Source organism: Coturnix japonica, chromosome W (genome assembly GCF_054131305.1).
Source record: "Coturnix japonica strain WE chromosome W, WE-NBRP24, whole genome shotgun sequence".
NCBI classification, from domain to species: domain Eukaryota; kingdom Metazoa; phylum Chordata; class Aves; order Galliformes; family Phasianidae; genus Coturnix; species Coturnix japonica.
The window spans coordinates 31,969,692-31,994,377 of record NC_140701.1 but is presented as its reverse complement, the minus strand read 5'-3'; the positions used below and the strand labels follow the sequence as shown (position 1 = coordinate 31,994,377).

At 43.4% G+C, this 24,686-nt stretch overlaps 1 protein-coding gene across 16 annotated transcripts in view; it reads right to left on the bottom strand.

Moving 5' to 3' along the window:
• CHD1 (chromodomain helicase DNA binding protein 1) overlaps positions 1 to 24,686 on the bottom strand; it is a 179,347-nt gene that overhangs the window by 7,418 nt on the left and 147,243 nt on the right. For 12 of the 16 annotated variants that reach the window (XM_085527725.1, XM_085527723.1, XM_085527728.1 and 9 more), the window contains 4 exons: positions 22,905 to 23,027; positions 22,430 to 22,552; positions 14,232 to 14,489; positions 13,662 to 13,802 (listed from right to left, as the gene is read on the bottom strand). In XM_085527725.1, the coding sequence (XP_085383851.1) occupies positions 13,662 to 13,802; positions 14,232 to 14,489; positions 22,430 to 22,552; positions 22,905 to 23,027 (645 nt within the window). Of the gene's footprint in view, positions 1 to 499; positions 621 to 12,602; positions 13,490 to 13,661; positions 13,803 to 14,231; positions 14,490 to 22,429; positions 22,553 to 22,904; positions 23,028 to 24,686 lie in introns of all 16 variants that reach the window. The other 4 variants (XR_014939000.1, XR_014938999.1, XM_085527730.1 and 1 more) reach the window with 4 other exon arrangements.

Below are 24,686 nucleotides of genomic sequence, written 5' to 3'. Positions count from 1 at the left end.
TTTGTTTCCTTGAGCCCAGCTCCCACCTCCCTACCCCTTTCCCTTTTTCCCTTCCCAGTTTTCGGGGTTGAAACTAGGTGATTATTATGCTCCTTTTTAACTTGGGCCATTCTATGATTTTCAGAATCTATAGTTAGTGAGCGTTTATGTGGGAAATTCCTATTTGCTCTTTCACCACTGGAATTTCACTGAAAAGAATGTTTTTCCTCACCTTTTTGTCATTCTCTGTTGGTGTTATTTTCTTCATTGTACAAAAAAAAAGTGCATAACAGGCTAAGGTAGATTTCGATAAAGTAAATAGAAGTAGCTGGGGCAGTTCAGCCTGGAGAAGAGAAGGCTCCAGAGAGACCTCAGAGCAGCCTTTCAGTATCTAAAGGGAAGCTACAGGAACGTAGGGGACAGGCTATTTAGCAGGATCTGTGGTGATAGACCAAGTGGAAATGGCTTCAAGCTTAAAGAGGGAGAGACTTAGGTTGGATATAAGGAAAAAGACTCTTACAGTGAGGGTGGTGAGGCACTCGGACAGGTTGCCAAGAGATGTGGTGGATGCCCTGTCCCTGGACTCATTCAAGATGAGGCTGGATCAGGCCCTGGGTAACTTGATCTAGCTGTGCACGTCCCTGTTCATTACAGGAAAGTTGGATGAGAAGACGTTTATAAATTGCTTCCAACTCAAGATCCTCTGATTCTATTATATGAAATACAGTATTTAATCATTTGCTACAAAAATGTTCTGTACCCAGAGCTGCACGGATGACTTTTTCACAGAACCATAGAGAGCCCTAGCACTCTCAGCCTGTCCTTGTAGGGAGGTGTTCCATCCCTGGGACCATTTTTGTGGCCCTCCTCTGGATGCACTCCAACTCTCCTGTACTGAGGACTCCACATCTGGACGCAGTACTCCAAGTGAGGCCTCACCAGAGCAGAGTAGAGGGACAGGATCAACTTCCTTGACCTGCTGGTCACTCATCTTTTGATGCAGCCCAGGATACAATTGGCCTTCTGGGCTGCAAGGGGACATTGCTGACTCACATCCATCTTACTAACCACTAGTACCCCCAGATACTTTTTGGCAGGGCTGCTTTCAATCCTTTCATCCCCCAGTTTGTACTGGTAATGGGGATTGCCATGACCCACGTGCAAGACCTCGCACTTGGTTTTGTTAAATCTATACCTGGACCCACTGCTCAAGTCTGTCTAGGTCCCTATGAATGGCATCCTGTCCCTCCAGTGTGTCAACTGCACCCTACAGCTATGTGCCATCAGCAAACTTCCTGAGGGTGCACTTAACCCCACTGTCAATGCCATTGATGAAGATATTAAAGAGTATTGGTTCCAGAACTGATCCCTGGGGACACCACTTGTCACCATCCAGACATGGAACCACTGACCACCACTCTCTGGACTTGATCCTGCAGCCAGTTCTTTATCCATTGAACAGTCCATCCATCAAACCCATATCTTTCCAGTTTGGAGAGAAGGATGTTGTGTGGTACTGTGTCAAAAGCCTTACTGAAGTCCAAATAGGTGACATCAGCAGCTCTTCCCTTATTCACTGATGTAGTTAGAATCATAGAATCACAAGGATGGAAAGGACCTACATGATTATCTAGTCCAACCATCCTCCCATCACCATTGCTACCACAAGATACCATATCTCACAGCAGCTCCTCATCCAGATGCTTCTTGAACACTGCCAGGGATGGCAACTCCACCACCTCCCTGGGCAGGCCATTCTAGTATCTGACCACTCTATGAGAGAAAAAGTTTTTCCTTATGTCCTGTCTAAACCTCTTCTGATACAACTTGTGGCCATTTCCTCAGGCCCTGTTTGTTGCCTGGGAGAAGAGGCCAAGCCCCTCCTCATCACAACCTTCCTTCAGGAAGTTGTAGAGTACAATGAGGTCTCCCCTGAGCCTCCTCTTCTCCAGGCTAAACAATCCCAGATCCCTGAGCTGCTCCTTGTAAGACTTGTGCTCCAGACCCCTCAGAAGTTTTGTTGCCCTTCTCTGGACACATTCCAGGGCCTCAATGTCTTTCTTGTAGTGAGGAGCCCAAAACTGAACACAGTACTCAAGATGCAGCCTCACCAGTGTTGAGTACAGGGTGATGATTACCTCTCTACTCCTGCTGGCCACACTATTTCTAACGCAGGCCAGAAAGCTGTTAGCCTTCTTGGCCACCTGGGCACACTGCTGGCTCATGTTCAGCTGAGCATCAACCAACACCCAGATCCATTTCCTCTTTACAGTCATCCAGCAACTCATCCCCAAGGATTCGTGGGATTATTGTGGACAAAGTGTAGGACCTGGCACTTGGCCTTGTTCAACCTCATCCCATTCATCTCAGCCCAGAGATCCAGCTTATCTAGATCCCTCTGAAAGTCCTCGCTATCCTTGGGCAGATTGACACCACCTCCCAACTTGGTATAATCTGCAAACTTACTAAGGGTACATTCAATCCCCTCATCTAGGTCATCAAGAAAGATACTAAACAAGATGGGCCCCAGTGCTGATTGTTGTAATACAAGAAGAATTTTACAGAGCAGCAGCCATGGATCAAGATAAGGACTTCACAGAGCAGCAGCTGTGGAACAGGATAAACAGCATGAGAACCAAGGACACCTCTAGGAAAAGAATGAATGGCTCGTGGCTTTGAAGGGGGGTTTTAGGGTTGTTATTACAGTAGCTTTCCTCCAATTAGTGTGTGTGATTTTTGGACGGCCTCGTCTGTCTGCTATAAAAGTATGGCTTTTCGGGCAATAAACTGATGTAACTATATGTAACCATATTGGTGTGTGTCTGTTTGTCCGAGCACGCTGACCTTTTGCCTTCAGGTTTGCCAACAGCTGACCCCTGGGGGACACCACTTGTAACAGGTCGCCAGCTGGACTTAACTCCATTAACCATTACCCTCTGGGCACAGCCCTCTAGCCAGTTCCTTACCCAAAGAAGGGTATACCTATCCAGGCCACGGGCAGCCAGTTTCCCCAGGAGAATACTGTGAGAGACCATGTCAAAGGCTCTGATGTAGTCTACCTAGATTTCAGCAACAGCCTTTCCCTCATCTACCAGTCTGGTCACCCAGTCATAGAAAGAGATGAGGTTGGTCAAGCATGACCTGCCCTTCATGAACCTGTGCTGTCTGGGCCTGATCCCCTGGATGCCACGCACATGCCGTGTTATCTCACCCCAAATGATCTGCTCCATAACTTTCCCTGGTACCAAGGTCAGACTGATGGGCCTGTAGTTCCCTGGATCCTCCTTACAGCCCTTGTTGTAGATGGGAGTCGCATCAGCAAGCCTCCAATCCTCTGAGACCTCTCCAGATAGCCAGGAACGCTGATAGATGGCGGAGAGTGGCTAGGCAATCACCCCCACCAACACCCTCAGCACCCTAGGATGGAGCCCATCCAGTCCTATGGACTTGTAACAGTCCAGGTGGAGGAGGAGCTCTCTAACTGTCTCCACCTGAATCACCAGGGGTGTATTCTGCATAGCACCCTAGACTTCCAGATCAGGGTGTAAAGTGTCCTGAGGATAACAGATCTGCCTATTAAAGGCAGATATAAAGAAGGCATTGAGGACCTCAGCCTTCTCCTTATCCTCAGTGGTCACATTCCCCGCTGCATCAACTAAAGGATGGAAATTTTCCTTGGTTCTTCTCCTACCACTGATATATTTGTAAAAGGATTATTCTTATTCTCTTTTACTGCAGTGGACAATCCGAGTTTGAGTTGGGAAGTTGCCTAAGCAACTTCCTTGTAATCTGCCCAAGTAGCCTGTCCCTTCTTCCAGAGGACAAAGACTCTTTTTCTTCCGGAGTCTCAACAATAGTTCCCAGTTCATCCACACCGGTCTTCTTCCCCTACAGCTCCCCTTACGGCATTCAGGGACAGCCTGCTCTTGTGCCTTTAAGATTTCCATCTTGAGGAGCATCAGGCTTCCTGGACCCCTTTACCCTTATGGAGTGACTCCCAAGGGACCCATGCTACAAGCATCCTGAACAGGACAAAGTCCAACCACTGGAAGTTCAGGATAACAGTTTTGCTAGTCATCCTTCTGACATCTCCAACAGAGAATTCTACAATTTCATGGTCGCTCTGCCCAAGACATTCCCCAACTTTCACATCTCCCACCAGTCCTTTACTGTTAGTGAAGTGCAGGTCTAGCAGGGCACCAGCCCTGGTAGGCTCTCATACCAGCTGCGTAAGGAAGCTGTCTTCCACACACTCTAGAAACCTTTTGGATTGTTTCCTCCGCACTGTATTATATTTCAAACACATATCAGAGAAATTGAAGTCTCCCAAGAGAACGAGTGCTGGCAATCACACGACTTTAGCAAGCAGCTAATAGAATGCCTCATCCATCTCTTCATCCTGATTAAGCAGTCTGTAACAGACCCCCACCAAGATGTCACCCCTACAGGCCTTCCCCCTGATCCTCACCCACAGGCACATCACTTTATCATTCCCAACCCCTAGCTCTTCAACATCAAAAGAGTCTTTCATATAAAGGGCCACACCACCACCCTTCCTTCCTCATCTATCCCTTCTGAAGAGCTTGTAACCATCCATAACAGCACTCCAGTCATGGGAGGGGACCCAGCACATTTCAGTAATAGCAACTAGGTCATAGTTTACCTGAGGCACAATCGCTTCCAGCTCCTCCTGCTTGTTACCAATGCTGCATGCATTGGTGTCATGGTTTTGTAATTTTTGCTATTGGTATTCCACATCATGGTATCATATGGAACAAAGAGAAGAACTACACGTCCCAGAGGACCTCATGGTCAGAGAGGGAAATACATCACGGAAGTGAAACTCACTCTCTCTTCCACTGCCTTGCAGCAGGTGTGGGGTGCTTTCAAGCTGTGCGCCTTCAATTTCAAAGTAGGTTTCTTGGTCTTCACGAAACTCTCTCTCATTTTACCTGATTTATTAGCCTCAATTTCAATTAGATTGTATTATATTGTGTTATCTTGCATTCCAATATTATAGTTAGTAAAATAAGTTTTCCTCCCTAAGGAGGGAGCTGCTCTGTTTGTTTCCTTGAGCCCAGCTCCTATCTCCCTACCCCTTCCCATTTTTTGGGGTCAAGGGTCCACGGGCCTACTACCTCCTGCCATGGACATAGATTGATCTAGATAACACCATGTGTAAGGTAGGAAATAATACAAGAAAGGTGGTCATAGATAGCCAAAGGTTATCTAAAGGAAAAACCTCACCGATGCTGGTGCCTTCAGTCTACCTGGAAAATACTGAGGCTCATCACCCAATCTGCAGGAAGAAGCAATCTCCAACAGAGATGCTGCTGTTGTGGTGGCCAGCCCTTAAATGAAGTCTAGGAGAGGTAGAGTCAAGCTCCACCCTTTCCAGGAGCAGAGCTGAATTACCTTCACCTGTGCTCCCACAGCTGACCTGACACTTGCCTCAGATGGTTAATCAGAGGTTTTGTCTTGCAATTCTTCACTAATTGGAATACTGAAGAATGTATTTGCTAAGTCTAGGACACAATGGTATGTTTTGATTTCTCTACTCAATGTGTCCATTAGAGAGGCAATATTGGGTACAGCCGCATGAATAGGCAGCATGACCTTATTTAGTTCTCTATAATCCACTGCCATTCTCCATGTTCCATCTGACTTTTGCACTGGCCATATTGGGGAATTGTATGGGCTATGTGCAGGCCTTATAATACCTACTTTTTCCAATTCCTGCACTGTTCTCATTATCTCCTCTTGCCCACCCAGGAGTCTACACTATTTCACATTAGTGATCCAGCACGGCTTCAGCAGACAAATAGGCTCATGTTTCATATGCCCTCTCAACATTGTCTGTATCGCCTGGATACCAATACATCTTTTTTGGAGCCTGAACTCTCCCACAGTCATGTGGAGAGCCAGACCCCACGGGATATCTATGCCCAATATATATTTTCTGGAACTGGGGCAATAGACACCTTATATTTCCGGGGTGGGAGATGCCCAACTCCCATTTTCAATCAGGTTTGAGTGACTGGAATGGTCTGTCCCCCAAAACCTCCAATCATCACTCTATTACCCTTAAATTTAGTCAGATCCCTGTAGATTATGGATGTTTCCGCCCCTGTATCAACTAGGGCCATAACCATTTGGACATTCTTTCGGGATCAATATTTTATCAGCTCTACATAGGGCCTCCGGTCCCATCTAGAGGCCCTAGGGGGACTGACATCCCTTGTCACACCATGAATTGAGCTAGGTTCAGGTCTTTTATCTCTGATGTCTCAGACATTGTGGCCCAAAACACCTGAGGCAGCCTCTTTTCCCTATTAGGGACAATATAGTCCTTCAAATTCCAAGGCACTGTTGGCCACCATTCTATAATTCTTACCCTCAGTTTTCTAGGGCAGTTTTGAAACTTTTGTTCATCCTTCAGCTGCTTCCATAGCTGAAGGAGAACATGGTTGGGCTGATGATCAATTTTTACAAATTGAACACCTGCCCAGAGGAGGTTGTTGAACATTTGTTTTCAGGACACCCTTACGGGTAGCGATTGAGTGACTTGTGGAGCCAGCCTTCTCATTTTAATTACTGGTAGGACCTCAGCTTCTTCTACTACTCAGATATTACATTTGGTCCATAGGCACTCTGTTTCTCCTAGATCAGCTACTAATTGAGCTGCCTGCTGGACCGCTACCTCTGATGCCACCAGAGGATTTAGTATGGAAACCAGCATACCATACATATGTGAGGGGGCCTACTGTAAAATTAGATCCCTCATTCCTGCTGAGACTCTTACCATATCGGTGCTATATAGCAAAGGCATCTTCATAGATAGCCTCCCTCATTCCTAACTCCCTGATATAATTTTGAAGATCTTCCATGGATGACCATAACCCTGCATTCACTGGCATGTTGTTCTTATTCAGCCAGACCATACGTCAGGCAGCCATCAACCAATCCACAATAGAATGATTTTCATCCGGGAACTGGGTCCCTGCATATAATCTCTGCCTAAGGGCAGGATGAACAGTTATTGTTGCCAATTAAGAGACCTCAGTCCCACTAACCATTACACTTTCTGCGCCTGAGTTCCACAGACATAATAACCAGGCTGGTACACTTTCCCTTGGTCTCTGCCTGAAAGGTTGTGCTAGGTCCATTAATTTACTGGCTGTGTATGGACGGGCCGTTACATGAAGACGTATTTCAGCAGGGGGCCATTGATCAGGAGGCACCCCTGCCCGTCAAACTTGGACCTTTTTTGGTTTTTTGTATTATAATAGAACAGAGTTGTAACGGCCCATCCTAGGAGGCTCTTCTAAGTCTGCTTCGGTAATTTCATTTTCTGATTCAACCAGATCTGTTGCTTCATTTACCTGGGCATCATCTATCAAGATATTATGAACTTGAGGGTTTGGGGAGAACAGTAAAGGTTTTTTCCCCCGTCAGTATACTAAGTTTGTGCTCAAGTTTTTCAATTTAAGCTTTTATTAATTGATTCTTATGTTCAATAGTATTTGATCTAATTTCTGCCTGATTTAACACAGTCAATAAAGGCCACACTACTGTAGATGCAGCTAATCATCTTTCATTTGTGATCAACACAACCTTATACAGGCCTTCAAAATATTCAGCTAGGCAGAATGGGGAGACATTACCCACCACTCATATTGGGCCCCATTGTTCAATGATGGTAGCAATTTGAAAGTAAGGAGAGCCCATAAACCCTGGGATTAGTCCAGGGAGCATTTACCCTAAGGGGGTAACTTTCTTCCCCTTGATACAGACATATATATATATATATATTCCACAGGAAAGACTTTATGGCCACAACTACAGCTTCTGCCTGGCTCACTAAATGTAAAGTAGGAAATAATACAAAAATGGTGGCTAGAGATAGCCAAAGGCTATCAATAGGAAAAACTCACCAATGTTGGTGCTCTCAGTCTAGCTGGAAAATGCTGAGGCTGGCCACCCAATCTCCACAAAGAAGCAATCTCCAACAGAGACACTGCTGTTGTGGTGGTCAGCCCTTAAATGAGGTCTAGGAGAGGTGGAGTCAAGATCCACCCACCCCTTCTGGTAGCAGAGCTGAATTACCTTCACCTGTGCTCCCACAGCTGACCCAACACCTGCCTCAGCTGGTTAATCAGAGGTTCAGGCTGTGATTACCAGTTTCCCATACACCGTGACAATTGGTGTAGACACACTTCATCTGAGTCGTCTGCCTCACCCCCCAGCTCAAGCCTTGTTCCCCTAGGCTCATCTCTTGTGAGTCCTGTTTTGTCTCCTTTCCCCGTCGTAGCTAGTTTAAAGCTCTTTCGATAAGCCCTGCTAGCTCCTGCGCTTTCATTGCCCTCTTTGATATAGGTGGGTTCCATTCATGGACAACAGGCTAGGGGCCAAGCAAACTGCCCCATGATCAAAGAACCCAAAGTTTCTGCCTTGACACTAGCCTCTGAGTCAATTATTCATTGCTTGTGTTTTCCAAGCCTGCTCTGTGTCCCTCACTGCCCTTGAAGGTATAGAACAAAAAAAAAAATAAAAAATCACTTGAGCTCCCACTCCTTGAACTCAAGGCCCTAAACCCCTGAAATCTCTTTTCATAGTTTGTAGGCTTCTCTGAGCAATTTCATCACAGCCCACCTGAATTATGAGTAGTGGAAAATAATCAGTGGACCTAACTAGCTTTGGGAGTTTTCTGGTTATTTCCCTGACCCGGGCCCCAGGAAGGCAGCACACTTCCTGACAGCTTGGGTCCGGTCTGTACATGGGGCCCTCCGTTCCTCTGAGAATGGAGTCACCCACCACGACCACCCTTCTTTCTTTTATGACAGAGGAAGTCTCAAGGCGTGGGGGTGACTGCCTCACCTTAGGCTCCCTCCTAGGCAGATCCTCCATTGCCTCCCCACTCACCTCTCCTTCAATTTCCAGCTTCTCAAATTTGTTGCTTAGAGGGAGCTGGGTAAGCAGGCTAGGCAGGTGGAGGGCTCCCTTGACATCAAGTCAGGACTCTCTTCCAACCCTCTTCATCAGTCAGGTCTGTCCAACTGTGACAGGGCAGGGGGTCAATCACTTTTCTGAGGGTATCTCCCTGGCACCCTTCCCTTGGGCATGCCAGCGAGTCACTCCACCAGTAGAACTCTTGCTTGCACTCCCTGATGGTCCTCAATCTCTGCACCTCTTCTTTGAGCTCCACCACCAGGCTGAGCAGATCATCTACCTGCTCACACCTCACACAGGTGGAATCCCTGCTACCCGCCCTGGGCAGCAGCAGGCTCAGGCACTCCCTGCAGCAGCAGCCAGAGACCTGAACAGCTACATTTCTGGGCAGGCCCTCTGTCTGGGTTGCCATGGGCTTCTTGGAATAAGCCAGCTCTCTGGTGGAGACCATGTTTAGGCCTGTGGTCTCAGAGATTGACAAGAGGATAGCTGGTCTCCTGAGCAAGGAAGAACAATACTTGCAGTCCTTACCACTTGACCCACCTTCCACACCCACAGCTGCAGTACTGTATGGGCAGTGTGGACTGTGTTCACTCACTGAACCTCCCTGTTCTCAGTAGGCAGCAACAATGGTTACTTACCTGGTGTGATCTGAAGCAAAAGACTAGCTTCTGCCCTCCCCGAGGCTATTTAAAGCTTATTATCAGGTATGAACGTTAAGGGTGGGTGTTTAAACTGTGCTTCTAATGTACCAGCTCCATCCCCTGATGACTGAGGAGTCCCCCTGACAAGCTGCCAGCTCCCAGCAAAAGCGTAGCACTGTTAGCTTCAAAAAAAGCCTTAAAAAGAGCTTTTTTTGTTGGCCTTTTTTACTCCAAATACCTTGGCCAATGCAATCTTATCTCCTCTGAAGCTAGTCTCTGCAGCAACTTTTGTTATAAGCCAAATGAAAAAGAAGACTACTTGCAGCTCGTTAAATTTAGTTTTACAAGAATTTACAAGAATTTTCATTTGGAAAAAAATTTTAAAACCAAGTTGAAATTTTGCTACTATATGAAAGCATTTGATTTTATGCAACTGTCATGGTTTAATAATTTTGTAATTTTGCTATCAGTATTCCACATCATAACATCATATAAAGCATGAATAACTTTACTGAATCTGCAACTTACAGAAGAAGACTACATCTCCCAGAGAACAACACGATAGGTCACGGGACCTGGACACTATATTAACTCGGTCGCAGGCTAGACTGACGTCTTTCGAGTTCTGGCGTTCAGGGGAGTGTGTGGGAGCCTTCACCGTTTCGCCTAGATTTCACAGTAGGCCTCTCGGTTACGGGACTCATTCTCTCTCCTATTTTGCTTGATTTGTTAGCTCAATTTTCAATTATATTGTATTATATTGTGTTATCCTGTATTTCAATATAGTATTTAGTAAATAAGTGTGCCTCCTTAGATCGTTGCCACTGTTTTCTTATCCTAATTAACTTTTTCCTTTCGGCCTAGGGCCCCTGTGGGGCCCACGGCCCCCTGTCACAGACGCAGGTGGATTTTTTTTCGTTCAAACCGTGACAGCAACATAAATATAAAAGAAAACACTAATTAAATTTAAAAAAAACAAGGAATAATTACAGTAGGGTTTTACAGTCATGGGTTTAACATCATAGGTATATAGGACAGGACTTATTTTAATTTTTAGGACCTTGAAAGCTATACAATCTCAGCGTTAAAATTCAGCATATTTATTTCAAGTGAATACTTTCTGCAACAATTAAACTTGGCATTAAGAGGATAAGCATTCTTTCTCTGAGCAGTTTTTAAGTTCAAGTTCCATGCAGGTACAAAGAGGTAGTAGCTGACACCCCTGTTTTTCTTGCAAAAGGGACATTAATCACATCCACGTGGCAAATTAGAACCCCCCTCTTTGGTACCTGATATAATAATTCAGCCACAGATATCAGGCCAAAGGGTGTGGTATCGAAGACCAGGACGTGCCCCGATACAGGCGGAGGTGTTGAGTCAAGACTGAAATACAGCCTGTATCTTACCACGGAGGGCAGACCTACCACCCCTCATACCTATTCATCATCTGTTTTACTCCCCTTGAGGTTTTAAGTTCACAGGATAGCTGGCAGGATCAACATCACTCCAATATGTTCCAGTGGCCATGAGGAAACTTCGTGACACCCTGTGGTGCACTGCTGAACTTTTGGGAACTGGCGAGCATGAATCAGAACTGCTGCTGGTCCTTAAAGAAGATATGCCTCAAGAAAGAACATCAAGTGCTGGCCCAATAGAACCATGGAAAAGACTGTCCATAATTGCCTTTATTGTCTTAACATTCTACATTGCAGCAGGTATTGTACATGCGTAACGTTAAATGTACATGTTGTTATATATACGTTAAATATACATGTTGTATTTTAAGTCACCAAATTGCAGGAGCTCACCCCCTACCTGCTCAGTCATTGGTTCGTGCTGTGAAGGGGTAGAGTGTAGTGGAAGTTCAGGGTCACAGCCTGAACCCATGGGCGAGCTATGAGAGTATGTGAGTGCCTGGAGCGGCGGGGTGTGGGTCTAGAGTCAACTTACTTCCGTGAAATCTGAGTCTGCGTGGGTTCCCCCCTTCCACCTACCCTTTCTCTCCTGCAGCGACTGTATGAACGGGGGAGGGTCTCATTCCTCAATTTGTCCCTTTTTCCAAACTGTTACTGGGAGGGGTGAGTTAATTCATATCATAGTATCATAGTATCGTGCGGGTTGGAAGGGACCTTAGAGATCATCGATTCCAACCCCCCGGGATTCGAGCCTCCTGTGTAGCAGAGCGGCACTTCTACCACTTGCGCCACAGGGGATTCAAACCCAGGGCCTCCGGTGTTGCAACGCGGCATTCTTACCACTTGCACCACCGGGGCACACAAAATTCCTTTTGATATCTTTTCCTATAGCACCTATTTCTCAAATAAAGGCTCTGTCATTGCCCTCATTTGCCCTACAGTGTGTCACCGAATTAATCCATGTGGAAAAAATGACACCCGCTGACATTCATCAACACTTGCTAAACACTTATGGAGACCAAACAGTGGATGTGAGCACAGTGAGGAGTGGGTGGTGCATTTCAGCAGTGGTAACAATGATGTAAAAGACAAGCCATGTTCCAGACAGACTTGCACAGCTGTCACAACACAAAATGTAGAGTGTCTCGATCAGCTCGTTTGCATGAATCAGCAGATTACGACCAGAGAACAAACTATGTACAGAGCTAAATATCGATTTCAGTGTGTAGGAAGCAATGTTGCAATATCATAAACTTTACTCCAGGTAGGTCCCACAAATGCTCACACAGGAACAGAAGGAACACTGCATGCAAGTTTGTCAGGGCCTATTGAACCAATATGAGGCTGAAGCTGACAGTTTCCTGAATCACATCATTACCAGTGATGTGACTTGGTTTCACCGCTACAAGCTGGAGTCAAAATGGCAGTCCATGGAGTGCCAACATGTGAACTCCCTTGGGGAGACCTCACTTCAGCCTTACAGTACACAAAGGGAGCTTACAAGCAGTAGGGGGACCAACTTTTTAAATGGCCTGACAATGGCAGGACAAGGGGGAATAGCTTCAAACTAAAAGAGGGGAGATTTAGGTTAGATTTTAAGAAAAAAAATTCTTACTTAGAGGGTGGTGAGGCACTGGAACAGGTTGCTCAGAGAAATTGTGGATGCCTCATCCCTGGAGGCATTCAAGGCCAGGTTGGATGGGTTCCTGGGCAGCCTGATCTAGTGGTTGACAACTGTCCATGGCAAGGGGAATTGGAACTAGATGATCTTTAAGGTCCCCTGCAGCCTAAGCCATTCTATGATATGATTCTATAACTATGTATGGGAATCAAATGATTTTCAGTCACCTATGCACACACAAGATATAACAGAAATCATGGATGATTAGCTTATAATGTTTAAATTAAAAAACTAAACATTATAACAACAAGAACGAATAAAAATATACATAAACTGGTCAGTATCACACTGATGAGAACAGTTAATTTTGCCTTTCACAGCCAATACCACAGTAGACCCAATAAACCCATCCAGCAGTAACAGAAAACTGTTTAAAACTCAATGATAGAAGTTCCACAGCAGAAAATTAGCTTTCCAAATACTCCAATCGACCTCCAAAACTGTATAGATTGAGTTTACCTAAATTTTAGCTTCCAATATTGATTATGTTGTGGTCTGTGTGGTATTGGAGAGATTACTCTGGCAAGATGTTTCTAAAGACTTTTCGATTTGATCCTTCCTGTGTCTAACACACAAAGTCTTCAAGAGCAACTTTCTCTCATTCACTTACAAAGAGGAAAGGGGTATTTGATACGGCCAGGACTGAGAGACCACAGCAGCTGTGTTAAAATTTGTTTCTGTCCTTTAATGAACAATATATATATGAGTTATGCTTGATGATGTATCTTCACAATCTGTATTTTTAAATTATTCAGTGCACAGACCACTGGACAAGTATTCTTCAATATACCATATAAATAAAATAAAATAAAACTGCTAGCCTGAAAAAAAAACAACAGACTTTAGTATAGTGTAGATAACCATTCATCATTCTGAGATTTTACTGACAATAGATATGGGTGTTGCAATGCCTAGTAGCAGAATCAAAGACATCAGAAATTGTGTTCATTGGAACATCAATTGTAAACACTAAGTTATCAACAAGGGACTTACCACACTGAATGTCTTCTGATCCAGTTCTTCAGATTCATCAGATATAAGAACTGGTTCACTAATTGCAGTAATATGAACTGGAATATCCAATAATGGAACTTTTTTATTTTTTTCTTTATATTCAGATTTTATTTCATTTACCTAAGAACAAACATGAAAATGTATCTGATCAGCAAACCTTATTTTTTGGCTGGAATTATATGGTAATTAGGCAATCACCATAATTACTACATTTTCTCCAGTAATAACAAGAAAAGAACGTATTCTGACATTTGGTAATGGTATATCTTATTTTCTCTCTCTGAGGGATGGAGAATGAGAATGGAGAAGTTATGAGTTTCATACACAACTTCCATTCACAGTCCCACTAAACTATAATTACCCCTTTAAAGGGGTAATATCCCATTATTTTTTTTCTGTCTATGTATTTACATGTGGTAAAAATAAAACTTCAAGTTATGCAAAAGATTTCAGTCACAACTGTAAAGTGATACCTTCTAAACTCAAAATTGTTCACAAAAAACTGGTGGCCTTTTCTAGTGCTATGTAAGAAAAAATAAAACTAGTTACCTTCTCTTCCTTTACTTCTTTTACTTTCTGTGTGAATTCTTTTACTTTGCTTTCTCTCTTTTCTTTAATATATTTTAATTCTTTCTTATTCTCTTTTTCTTTTTTCTCCCTTTTCAAATCCCTCTTATTTTCCTTTTCTTTTGTCTCTCTTTTTTCTCCAGTTTCCTTCTTTATACCAATATCTGGCTCATCTTTTTCTTCATTTTCTTTTTCTGCTTTTATTTTTTTATGTGGATGTTTCACTGAAACAATCTCATCCTGAAATATACAAGCATAAATTACATCAAACAGTTTCTAGACATACAAGTCTTGTAACCAAATAGAATGAAATGTATTTTTTAATGTGTGTGTGATTTCTTTAGACTTTAGTTTAATACCTATCAAATAGAGCTGGACGCAGTTGTGAAGAAAAATGAGGACTAGTCATTCATTTATTTGATATGACACAAAACAAGTATGATTAGACAGTTCTATGGGAAATTGGTAATCACAGCCTGAACCTCTGATCAGCTGAGGCAAGTGTTGGGTCAGCTGTGGGAGCACAGGTGAGAATAATCTAGACCTCATTTAAGGGCTGACCCCCCACTAAGGCAGCATCTCTCAGAGATTGCTCTTTGGTGGAGATTGCCTCAGCTTTTCCAGCCAAGGCTTTACTATCGGTGAGTTTTCCTTTACGAATAACCTTTTGAATTATCTTTGTTACCATCTTCATATTATTCAACCTTACATTTGGTGAGCCAGGCAGAAGACTGTGGATGTGGCCATTATGTTTTTCCTTTGAAGTTGTACAACTGTATCAAGAGGGAGAAACCTGTCCCCTTAGGGAAAATGCTCCCTGGACAATTTCCAGGGTTTATGGGTTCCCCATGTTTCTTGATTGCTACTGTTATTGAGCAGTGGGGCCTGTTATGTGTGGTGGATAACATTTCTCTGTTCCATCTGACTGAATATTTTCAAGGATTATATAAGGATGTACTGACCAGTAAGGAAAGAAAACCGGCTGCTTCCACAGTTGTGTGGCCTCTATTAACTGCTTTAAATCAGGCAGAAACTAGGTCTAATAATGTTGCACATGAGAACCAATTATTAAAAGCTTGGATTGAACAGCTAGAACATGAGCTGAATTTATTAACAGCAGAAAAACCATCATTTTTTTTCCTCAGACCTCCAAATTTGATATATTTTGATGAGTGATAAACAAGATCCTGAAACAATGGCTCAGGATAAAAAGGAAGTTACCAAGGCTGATTTGGAAGAGCCACCTAAGATGGACCCATTAAAAGTCTGTCCTATTGTGACCCAAAGACAAAAAAGGTCCAAGACCGACCAGCAGGGGTGCCTCCTGATCAATGGCCCCCTGCTGAGACCTACCTCTATATAACAGCCCACCCCTATACACCCACTGAACAAATGGATTTAGTTCAATGTTTTAGGCAAAGGCCACGAGAAAGCGTTCTAGCCTGGCTATTACATTTATGGGATTCGGGGGCAGTGAGCGTAGTAGTCAGCAGACCTGAAGTGTTTAAACTAGCAATGGTAACTATCCATCCTGCCCTGAGGCAGGGATTGTATGCAGGGACTATGTTCCCTGGTGAAAATCATTCCATTGTGGACTGATTAATGGCGGCCTGCCACATGGTATGGCCAAACAAGACCAACGTACCGGTAAACACAGGTTTATAGTCTTCTATGGAAGACCTTTAAAATTACATCCGGGAATTGGGTATGTGAGAAGCCATCTATGAGGATACGTTTGACAGCCCCAATATGGTAAAATTCTCTGTGGGGATGAGGGACCTAATATTACAACAGACTCCCTCACATATGTATAGAACATTAGTTTCCATACTAAATCCATTAGTAGCATTGGAAGCAGTGGTTCAGCAAGCAGCTCAATTGGTAGCTGATCTGGGGGAGACAGAGCGCTTACGAACCCAGTGCAATATTTGGATAGTAGAAGAAGCCGAGGTATTTCCAGTAATTAGAACAAGGAGACCAGCCCCGCAAACCCCTCAATCGGGACCCATGAGAGTGTTCTGGAAGCAGATGTTTAATGATCTTCTCTGGGCAGGCATTCAATTTGCAAAAATTGATCGTCAGCCCAACCATGTGAGCAAAAGTTCCAAAACTACCCTAGAAAACCAAGGCTAAGAATTATAGAGCAACAGCCGATGGTGACTTGGAACCTAGAGGATTTCATTGTTCCTAATAGGAAAAAGAGGCCTCCTCAAGTGTCTCAGGCCACGATGCCTGAGACATGAGAGATAAAAGACTTGAATCTGGCCCAGTTCATGGCTTGATGAGGGTCGTCAGTCCCCCTAGGGTCTCCAGATAGGACCGGAGGCCCTATGTAGAACTGACAATATATTGGTCCCGAAAGAATGTTCAAAAGGTTATGGCTCTAGTTGATACTGGAGAAGAAACATCTATAATATACAGAGATCCCATGAAATTTAAAGGTGAAAGGGTGATGATTGGAGGTTTTGGGAGACAGACTATTCCAGTCACCCAAACCTGGGTAAAATTGGGGGTTGGGCACCTCCCACTACGGGAGTATAAGGTATCTATTGCCCCAGTTCTGGAATATATATTGGGAATAGATATCCTGTGGGGTCTGGCTCTCCACACAACTGTGGGAGCGTTCGGGCTCCGACAAAGATGCATTAGTATTCGGGTGATACAGACGGTATTGAGAGGCCATGCGAAGCATGAGCCTATTTGTCTGCCAAAGCCGCGCTGGATCACTAATGTAAAACAGCATAGACTCCTGGGTGGGCAAGAGGAAATAACAAAAATGGTACAGGAATTAGAAAGAGTGGGTATTATAAGGCCTGCACATAGCCCATACAATTCCCCAATATGGTCAGTGCAAAAGTCAGATGGAACATGGAGAATGGTGGTAGATTATAGGGAATTGAATAAAGTCACACCGCCTATTCATGTGGCCGTAGCCAATATTGCCTCCCTAATGGACACACTAAATAGAGAAATTAAAACTTATTATTGTGTCCTGGATTTAGCAAATGCATTCTTCAGTATTCCAGTAAGTGAAGAATCGCAAGGTCAATTTGCATTTGCATGGGAGGGCAGGCAGTGGACTTTTCAGATCATACCACAAGGGTACGTGCACTCTCCCACCTATTGTCACAATTTGGTGGCATGTGACCTGGCTAATTGGGAGAAACTGGATAATGTCAATTTATATCATTATATTAATGATCTCCAGTTAACATCTAACTCATTAGAGGCCGTGGGGCAAGCAGCAGATTTGTTAACAGCTTATTTGCAGAAAAGAGGGTGGACTATAAACCCACAGAAGGTGCAAGGCCCAGGTTTATTTGTAAAATTCCTGGGAGTAGTCTGGTCTGGAAAAACTGAAGTACTACCCAGTATGGTGGTAGATAAGGTCCAGGCGTTTCCAGTCCCTACAACATCGAAGCAGCTGTAAGAATTCTTGGGTATATTGGGGTACTGGTGCTCCATTATACCTCATTTAGCACAGCTGCTGAGACCATTGTACAAACTTAAAAAGAAGGGTGAGTCCTGGGATTAGGGGAAGGTAGAACAGGATTCTTTTCAACAGGTGTAACTGGCAGTTAAACAAGCGCAGGCATTGGGTATATTTGATCTTACCCTCCCAGCTGAATTATGTGTTCATGTCACTGAAGATGGTTTTGGCTGGGGCCTGTGGCAATGCCAGAGTTCTGTTCGAACCCCTGTTGGATTTTGGTCCCAGGTTTGGCACAGAGCAGAAGAAAGATATAGCATGATTGAGAAACAGTTATTGGCTGCCTATTTGGCATTACAAGCAGTAGAGCTGATAACCCAAACAGTAGAGGTCATAGTTAAAACCACTTTGCCAATCCTGGGGTGGGTAAGAGATCTGACCCACCTTCCTAAGACAGGGGTGGCCCAGGCACAAACGGTAGCATGATGGGTTGCCTATCTCAGCCAGAGAATTAGCCTGTCTTCATCACCAGTTAAAGAAGAACTAAAGAAAATCCTAGGCCCAGTAACATACCATTGTGACGCACCAAAAGAAACAATAATCGCTCCACCAGAGAAGAGTCCCATTAAGGAAGGAAGATATCCTGTTCCTGAAGATGCCTGTTACATGAATGGATCCAGCAAAGGCAACCCGAGTAAGTGGCAAGCAATAGCATACCATCCCTCTACTGAGACAATCTGGTTTGATGAGGGGGATGGTCAGAGCAGCCAATGGGCAGAATTGCGAGCCGTGTGGATGGTTATAACTAAGGAACCTGGTGATGGTTTTCTGAATATCTGTACAGATAGTTGGGCTGTGTACTGGGGGCTTACTCTTTGGATTGTGCAGTGGGCTACCCAGGAATGGACTATCCATGCCCGACCGATTTGGGGTAAAGACATGTGGTTAGACATATAGAATACAGTCAAATACAGGACAGTATGTGTCTACCATGTCTATGGTCATCAACCCCTGCAGTCACCGGGAAATGATATACCTGACACACTGGCCTGAATTTGATGGATTGAGAATTTGCAGTCTGAGAATGTTATTGCCCATTGGTTACATCAGAAACTACGGCATGCTGGACAAAAGATAATGTGGGTAGTTGCTAAAGCATGGGTGCAGCCTGTACAACTATCTGATATTGCCCAAGCATGTCAAGATTGCGACGCTTGCTCAAAGATGAGACTGAGACCGTTGCTTGAAACAACATCCCATATTGCTAGAGGATACAGTCCTCTCCAAAGGTGGCAGGTTGATTACATTGGGCCCCTCCCTTGGTCTGAGGGGGGTGAGATATGTCCTGACCTGCGTTGATACTTTAAGTGGGCTACTGCAGGCTTATCCAGTGCCAAAAGCAAATCAGGCATATACCATCAAGGCACTTACCAAATTGATGTCTGCCTACGGGACACCTCAAGTGATCGAGAGCGACCAAGGCACTCATTTAACTGGTGCAACAATACAGAGTTGGGCGGAAGAGAACAACATTGAGTGGCGATTCCACCTACCATATAATCCAACTGGGGCAGGCCCTATTGAACGTTATAATGGTATCCTCAAGGCTGCCCTGAAGACAACCTCCCAGTCCTTGCAGGGGTGAACAAAAAGACTATATGATACCCTGCGGGTCCTAAATGAAAGACCTCGAGATGGCAGACCCAGTGCCCTAAATATGCTGCAAACTATATGGGCCTCCCCTCTTAGGATCCAAATTATGGTTACTGATAATCTGGTAAGACCCCTGGTTGGTAATGAGAATAATATTCTGTTCCCTGCCCCTGAGAATTTAGAACCAGGAACCCATAAGATAAATTGGCCCTGGAAGGTTCAGGTAGGACCCAAGTGGTATGGCCTACTTGCACCTTGGGGGAGATTATTGGAGGTGGGAGGTTCAGTAACCCCCTCTGTGATAGGTACATGGCCTACTGACATTGTGGTCAATACACCTATCTTCATTGCTTAAGGGACACCTATCGTGTCCCTATGGCAGATTAAGACTCCTCCTCTGGTGCCAGATATAGTTATACAACCACAGATATCTGGCCAGAGGGTATGGTATCGGTGACTGGGGCGTAATCCGGTACAAGCAGGAGTATTGACCCAAGATAAGAATACAGCCTGTATCTTGCCTTGGAAGGTGAACCTTCCCTTCCTAGTACCTCTGAAACATCTGTACTATTCTCCTTGAGTCTCTAAGCCTCCAGGACCACCGGAGGCTGATTTGTTTGGGACTAATGAAATGCAGATAAGACTTGCACCTCCAGATGGCTTGTCTCCAGTGACACCTGTCAAGCACTGGCCACAGAGGATTGTGAACATCCATCAAATCATCACCCGAATTATATCAACATTCGTTGCAATGGAAAATTGTATCAATGTTGCGTTGGATCTCTGTAATAAGGGAAAACTCACCTAATCATTGGTTCATGCTGTGAAGGGGTGGAATGTATGGGAAATTGGTAATCACAGTCTGAACCTCTGATTAATCAGCTGAGGCAGGTGTTGCGTCAGCTGTGGGAGCACAGGTGAGAATAATCTAGCTGTGCTCCCGGAAGGGGTGGAGCTCGACTCCACCTCCTCTAGACCTCATTTAAGGGCTGACCCCCCCCCCTCCCCCCCCCCCCCGAAGGCAGCATCTTTCAGAGATTGCTCCTTGGTGGAGATTGCCTCAGCTTTTCCAGCCAAGTCTTTACTATCGGTGAGTTTTCCTTTACAAATAACCTTTTGAATTATCTTTGTTACCATCTTCATATTATTCAACCTTATAACAGTTGTAATGGAAGGTGAGTGATTAAGCCCATTTAACTTTCATATCCCCAAAGAAATCTACCTCTGTAAAAGGTAGATAAGCTTTAGAGAGCTTAAAGCAATAAGGATCTAGGCTTCAGATAATTGAGCTGATTTTTCAGAGCACTCAAGTGATGGTGATGATAGAAAGTCTCTGTTCTGGTTAGCTTTCTTCCATTAACTTTTTTTACAGACCACAAATTAAACAATCACAGTCATGAGAGAAGGGAACAGAGTTCCAACTTCCTCTTTTCTAAAGATTGTCTAAAGAATCTGGTTATCTTTCACACAGAATCACAGAATTACCCGGGTTGGAAGGGACCTCAAGGATCATGTAGTTCCAACCCCCCTGCCTAGCAGGGCCACCAAACATACGCCTTTACTAGATCAGGTTGCCCAGGGCCCCGTCCAACCTGGTCTTGAACACCTCCAAGGACGGGGCACCTACCTTCAAATTCAAATATTAGGTGCACAACACAAACCCTACTATTAATTTGTTTTGTTGTAGTGGAGATACTGAGTCATGTCTTGAAACAGTGATTGAGCAGGGTCAACCCAGGGGAGCTCAGGTACATACAATGTACCTGACTGACCAAAAAGGGTGGAGTCAGGATCCAACCCATTCCAGACCTCATTTAAGGTCTGTAAGTGGAACCAAGAATATTCTTATGGAGGTCCTTATGTACTTGGGGCTTTTTGAAAGTAAGCAGCTTCTTTTCCTTTTTTCTGTGTTTGTTGTGTTTGAGTGAATCCTCACTCATTACTGCTGAGGGTCTTGCTGCTCTGTTGTCATTGCTGCACTATCTACAATGATAGTTGTATGGGAAACTGTTGATCACTGCCTGAACCTTTGATTAACCACCTGTCATGGTTTTGTAATTTTTGCTATTGGTATTCCACATCATAACATCATGTGGAGCACAGAGAAGAGCTACACGTCCCAGAGGACCTCATGGTCGGAGTGGGAAATATGTCACAGAAGTGATGCTTACGCACTCTCTCACTGTCTGGCAGTGGGTGTGGTTGTGCTTTCAAGCTGTGGTGCCTTCAATTTCGAAGTAGCCTTCTCTGTCTTTGGAAAATGTATCTCTTTCTTGTTTTACTTGATTTATTAGCCTCAATTTCAATTAGATTGTATTATATTGTGTTATCTTGCATTCTGATATCATAGTAAAATAAGTTTTCCTCCTTAGATCGCTGCTGCTCTGTTTTATTTCCTGGAGCCCAGCTCCCATCTCCCTACCCCTTTTCCCTTTCCATTTGTTGGGGGCCAGGAGGCCCACAAGCCTACTATCTCTTCTCCACCCCCCTGTTATTGGCATAGATTGATCTAGATAACTCTGTGACACCACCTGAGGCAAGCAATGTGTTAGATGCAGAAGCACAGGTGAAGGTAATTCAGCTGCCCTACCAAAAGGGGTGGAGATTGGCTCCACTGCTCTCAGATCTCATTTAAGGGCTGACTACTACTAAGACAGGGTCTCTTTCTCTGGAGATTCATATGAAAAATCTTTTTAACCTTTGTTTGCCTATTGACTGTATAATTGTATAACTGTTTGATATTATAATAGTAAGTCAGAGACTTTAGTTTTTATTATGACTGAGGTTTTGGGGTGTTACATTAAAGTTACGTTTCTAGCAGATACAATGCTCAAGTCTTTATAGAACACTGAAATTGTATGATGTCACTTGTAATTGAGCTACAATATTATTTTATGACAGAACTTTGAACAATCAATCTTCAGCTAAGGGTTTATGTTTAAATTAAAAAAGATAAAATCTTCCATATGATTATTTTAATGCATTGTGGTCTGCAGCAGAAGTACATAAATCCAACACTTCAATATTATCAAGTCAAACAAAAAGTATTATTAATAAACAACTCAATAATTACATTTACCATATGAAGGATGCTTACCTCGTCACCCTCATCAGATCTTTCTGAGGGTGGTGATGAGGAGTCATTCCTTATTTCTTTTGCTTTTGCAGCCTTTGTTGCTTTATTCTTCTTATTTCTTGTTTTTTTTCTCTTAGAATTGCCCTGAATGTAAATTGGTACCTTTATTTAGTCAACAGACAAGTATCTGCATCACAGTTACAAAAAGAACTTGTTTTTATGTTTAATAAAGTATTTGTCTTATTTAATAGCACTAATGACTACCGCTTTTCTCAGGACTGGAGACTGATTTTAGTGTAATAGTAAAGAATATGTAAGAGTAAGTTAATAAAGCAATATTAAATTTACAATTCGTTCCTTGAATTAGTCTCATATAATGTGGTAAGCGATACAGAGAAAACTCTATGAAGTAGGACTAAGGACAAGAAAATAAAAATCTACTGACATGCCCATGTAAGTGTATCTGTCTCACTACTGAATGTCAAGCTTTACTTACTGCACCAGCAAGTCTCTGCAATTCCTTTCTTGCAAGGTCTTTATTCAGTAATTTAATGAGGTAGTCGGCACGGGTCTGTAACTGCTTAGCCTGGGGTTTCTTATCTGGATCATCAGGTAAAATCTGGGGAAGAGCAATGTTAAGTATCAACTATGAGTACACACTACAGAATTTAGAAGTTTCTAGATTGGTGCTCTGACAACAGGAAAAGCTCCATTAGGAAAGGAGGAGGAAAAAAAGAAAGGTAAAAAAAAAAAAACAAATCAATTCCAATTATGTCATCATGTTTATCTGATATGCTTGAATTAACAGATAATTTAAGTATTATATATTTTCTGCTAACACACAAGTAATATAGAATCTTGGAAATGGCCTTACAGAGTTTCCAGTAAACTGAAGAAACTCAAATTCAGAACTCCTTTACAGTTATCTACAGATGTATTTCTGCCTTGTGCTTCTTCTGGATGCAGAACTCATTACCACAGCATATTTCAGAAACCAAAAGTATAAATGGGGGTTTTTCATATACGTTGGCTTATTTAGCAATAGGGATTAGTACATTACTTTAAGAACCAATATATTAGTTTAGCAAAAGGAATCCACAAGTAGTAGTTCTGAAACTCTCAATTTCTACTTTAGTGAGTGAGCAGTCTTGTTTTTCCCTCAGTTTTGCACTGGGTGCGTAATAGATTACTTTTATCTTCTGCCTCAATGATTTTACCTCATGAGAAGTACTGTAGTCGCAATAGAATACTTTTATCTTTTGCCTTCGAACCTGTGCAAGGACATTTTTCTTGGGTTCTGTGGGACAAAGCAAGTCATTACCTTGCAAATGAGTAAACAAGTTTGGTAGCTACTTGTGCCAGATGTAAACACACACAAGGTGCCTGGTTGGTACACATGACCAAGGGGTTGTTGTGTGGGTATAAAAGGCTGTAAGCACATACAATAAAGGTCTGTGTTCCTCACCAGCAGCAGAGTCTGTGATTCTCCTGCTCTGCAGTTCCACATACTTTTTTTTTTCCCCACTTTTTAAAAAATGGCTTTCTATGGCCTAATAAGCAATGGAAATCTTCCAAACTGGGGAAAAATGAATGAAAGTGAGTCAAAGGTTCCAGTAATTAAGCTGATAGTGAAAAAAGGGGAAGTAGATGGGTGCTCAACTACCCTAAATACTTCTGAGCATGCCCAAAGGGACATTAGCATGTATCTATGAGACCTTGAAAAAAAGATTAAGCATGTTTGCCAATGTACTGCATATGTATGTCTTAATTGTTTAAATGTAGAACCTGAGCTCTGAGAGGGTCTGCTTGCTTATCAAGTCATCCAGCATGCATCGTGAGGAATAAAGGAATGCTGCTTTCTAACATCACATTGGAGTTTGTTCACTTCCCAGATTTCAGATGACATTTTCATAAAACAGGCAAAATAATAGAAGGCACAGGTAGGACGTCATTAAACGATGGCCCATTGTATCCCAAAGCTACAGGTTGTTGGCAGTGTCACTGAGTTTGCTTCACTCTTGTCTCTCCCTAAATATATGTTTCTCACTACTTCTAGGCAGTCATTATACTACTAGTAGTCTGATGAGTACAGTTACTCTAAATGTTGTGAATTAAAGGCAGTTTCAAGTAAAGAAACTGGGGACAGGAAAGAAAGGAGAAGTGAGAAAACCAAGCATAACCCCTCCCCCCCAAAAAGCTTTCCCTCCAAAAGCTCAAAAATAACATAACTAGAGCATCTGAAATAGGAAAACAACAGATAGAAGAGAATTTAAGTGAT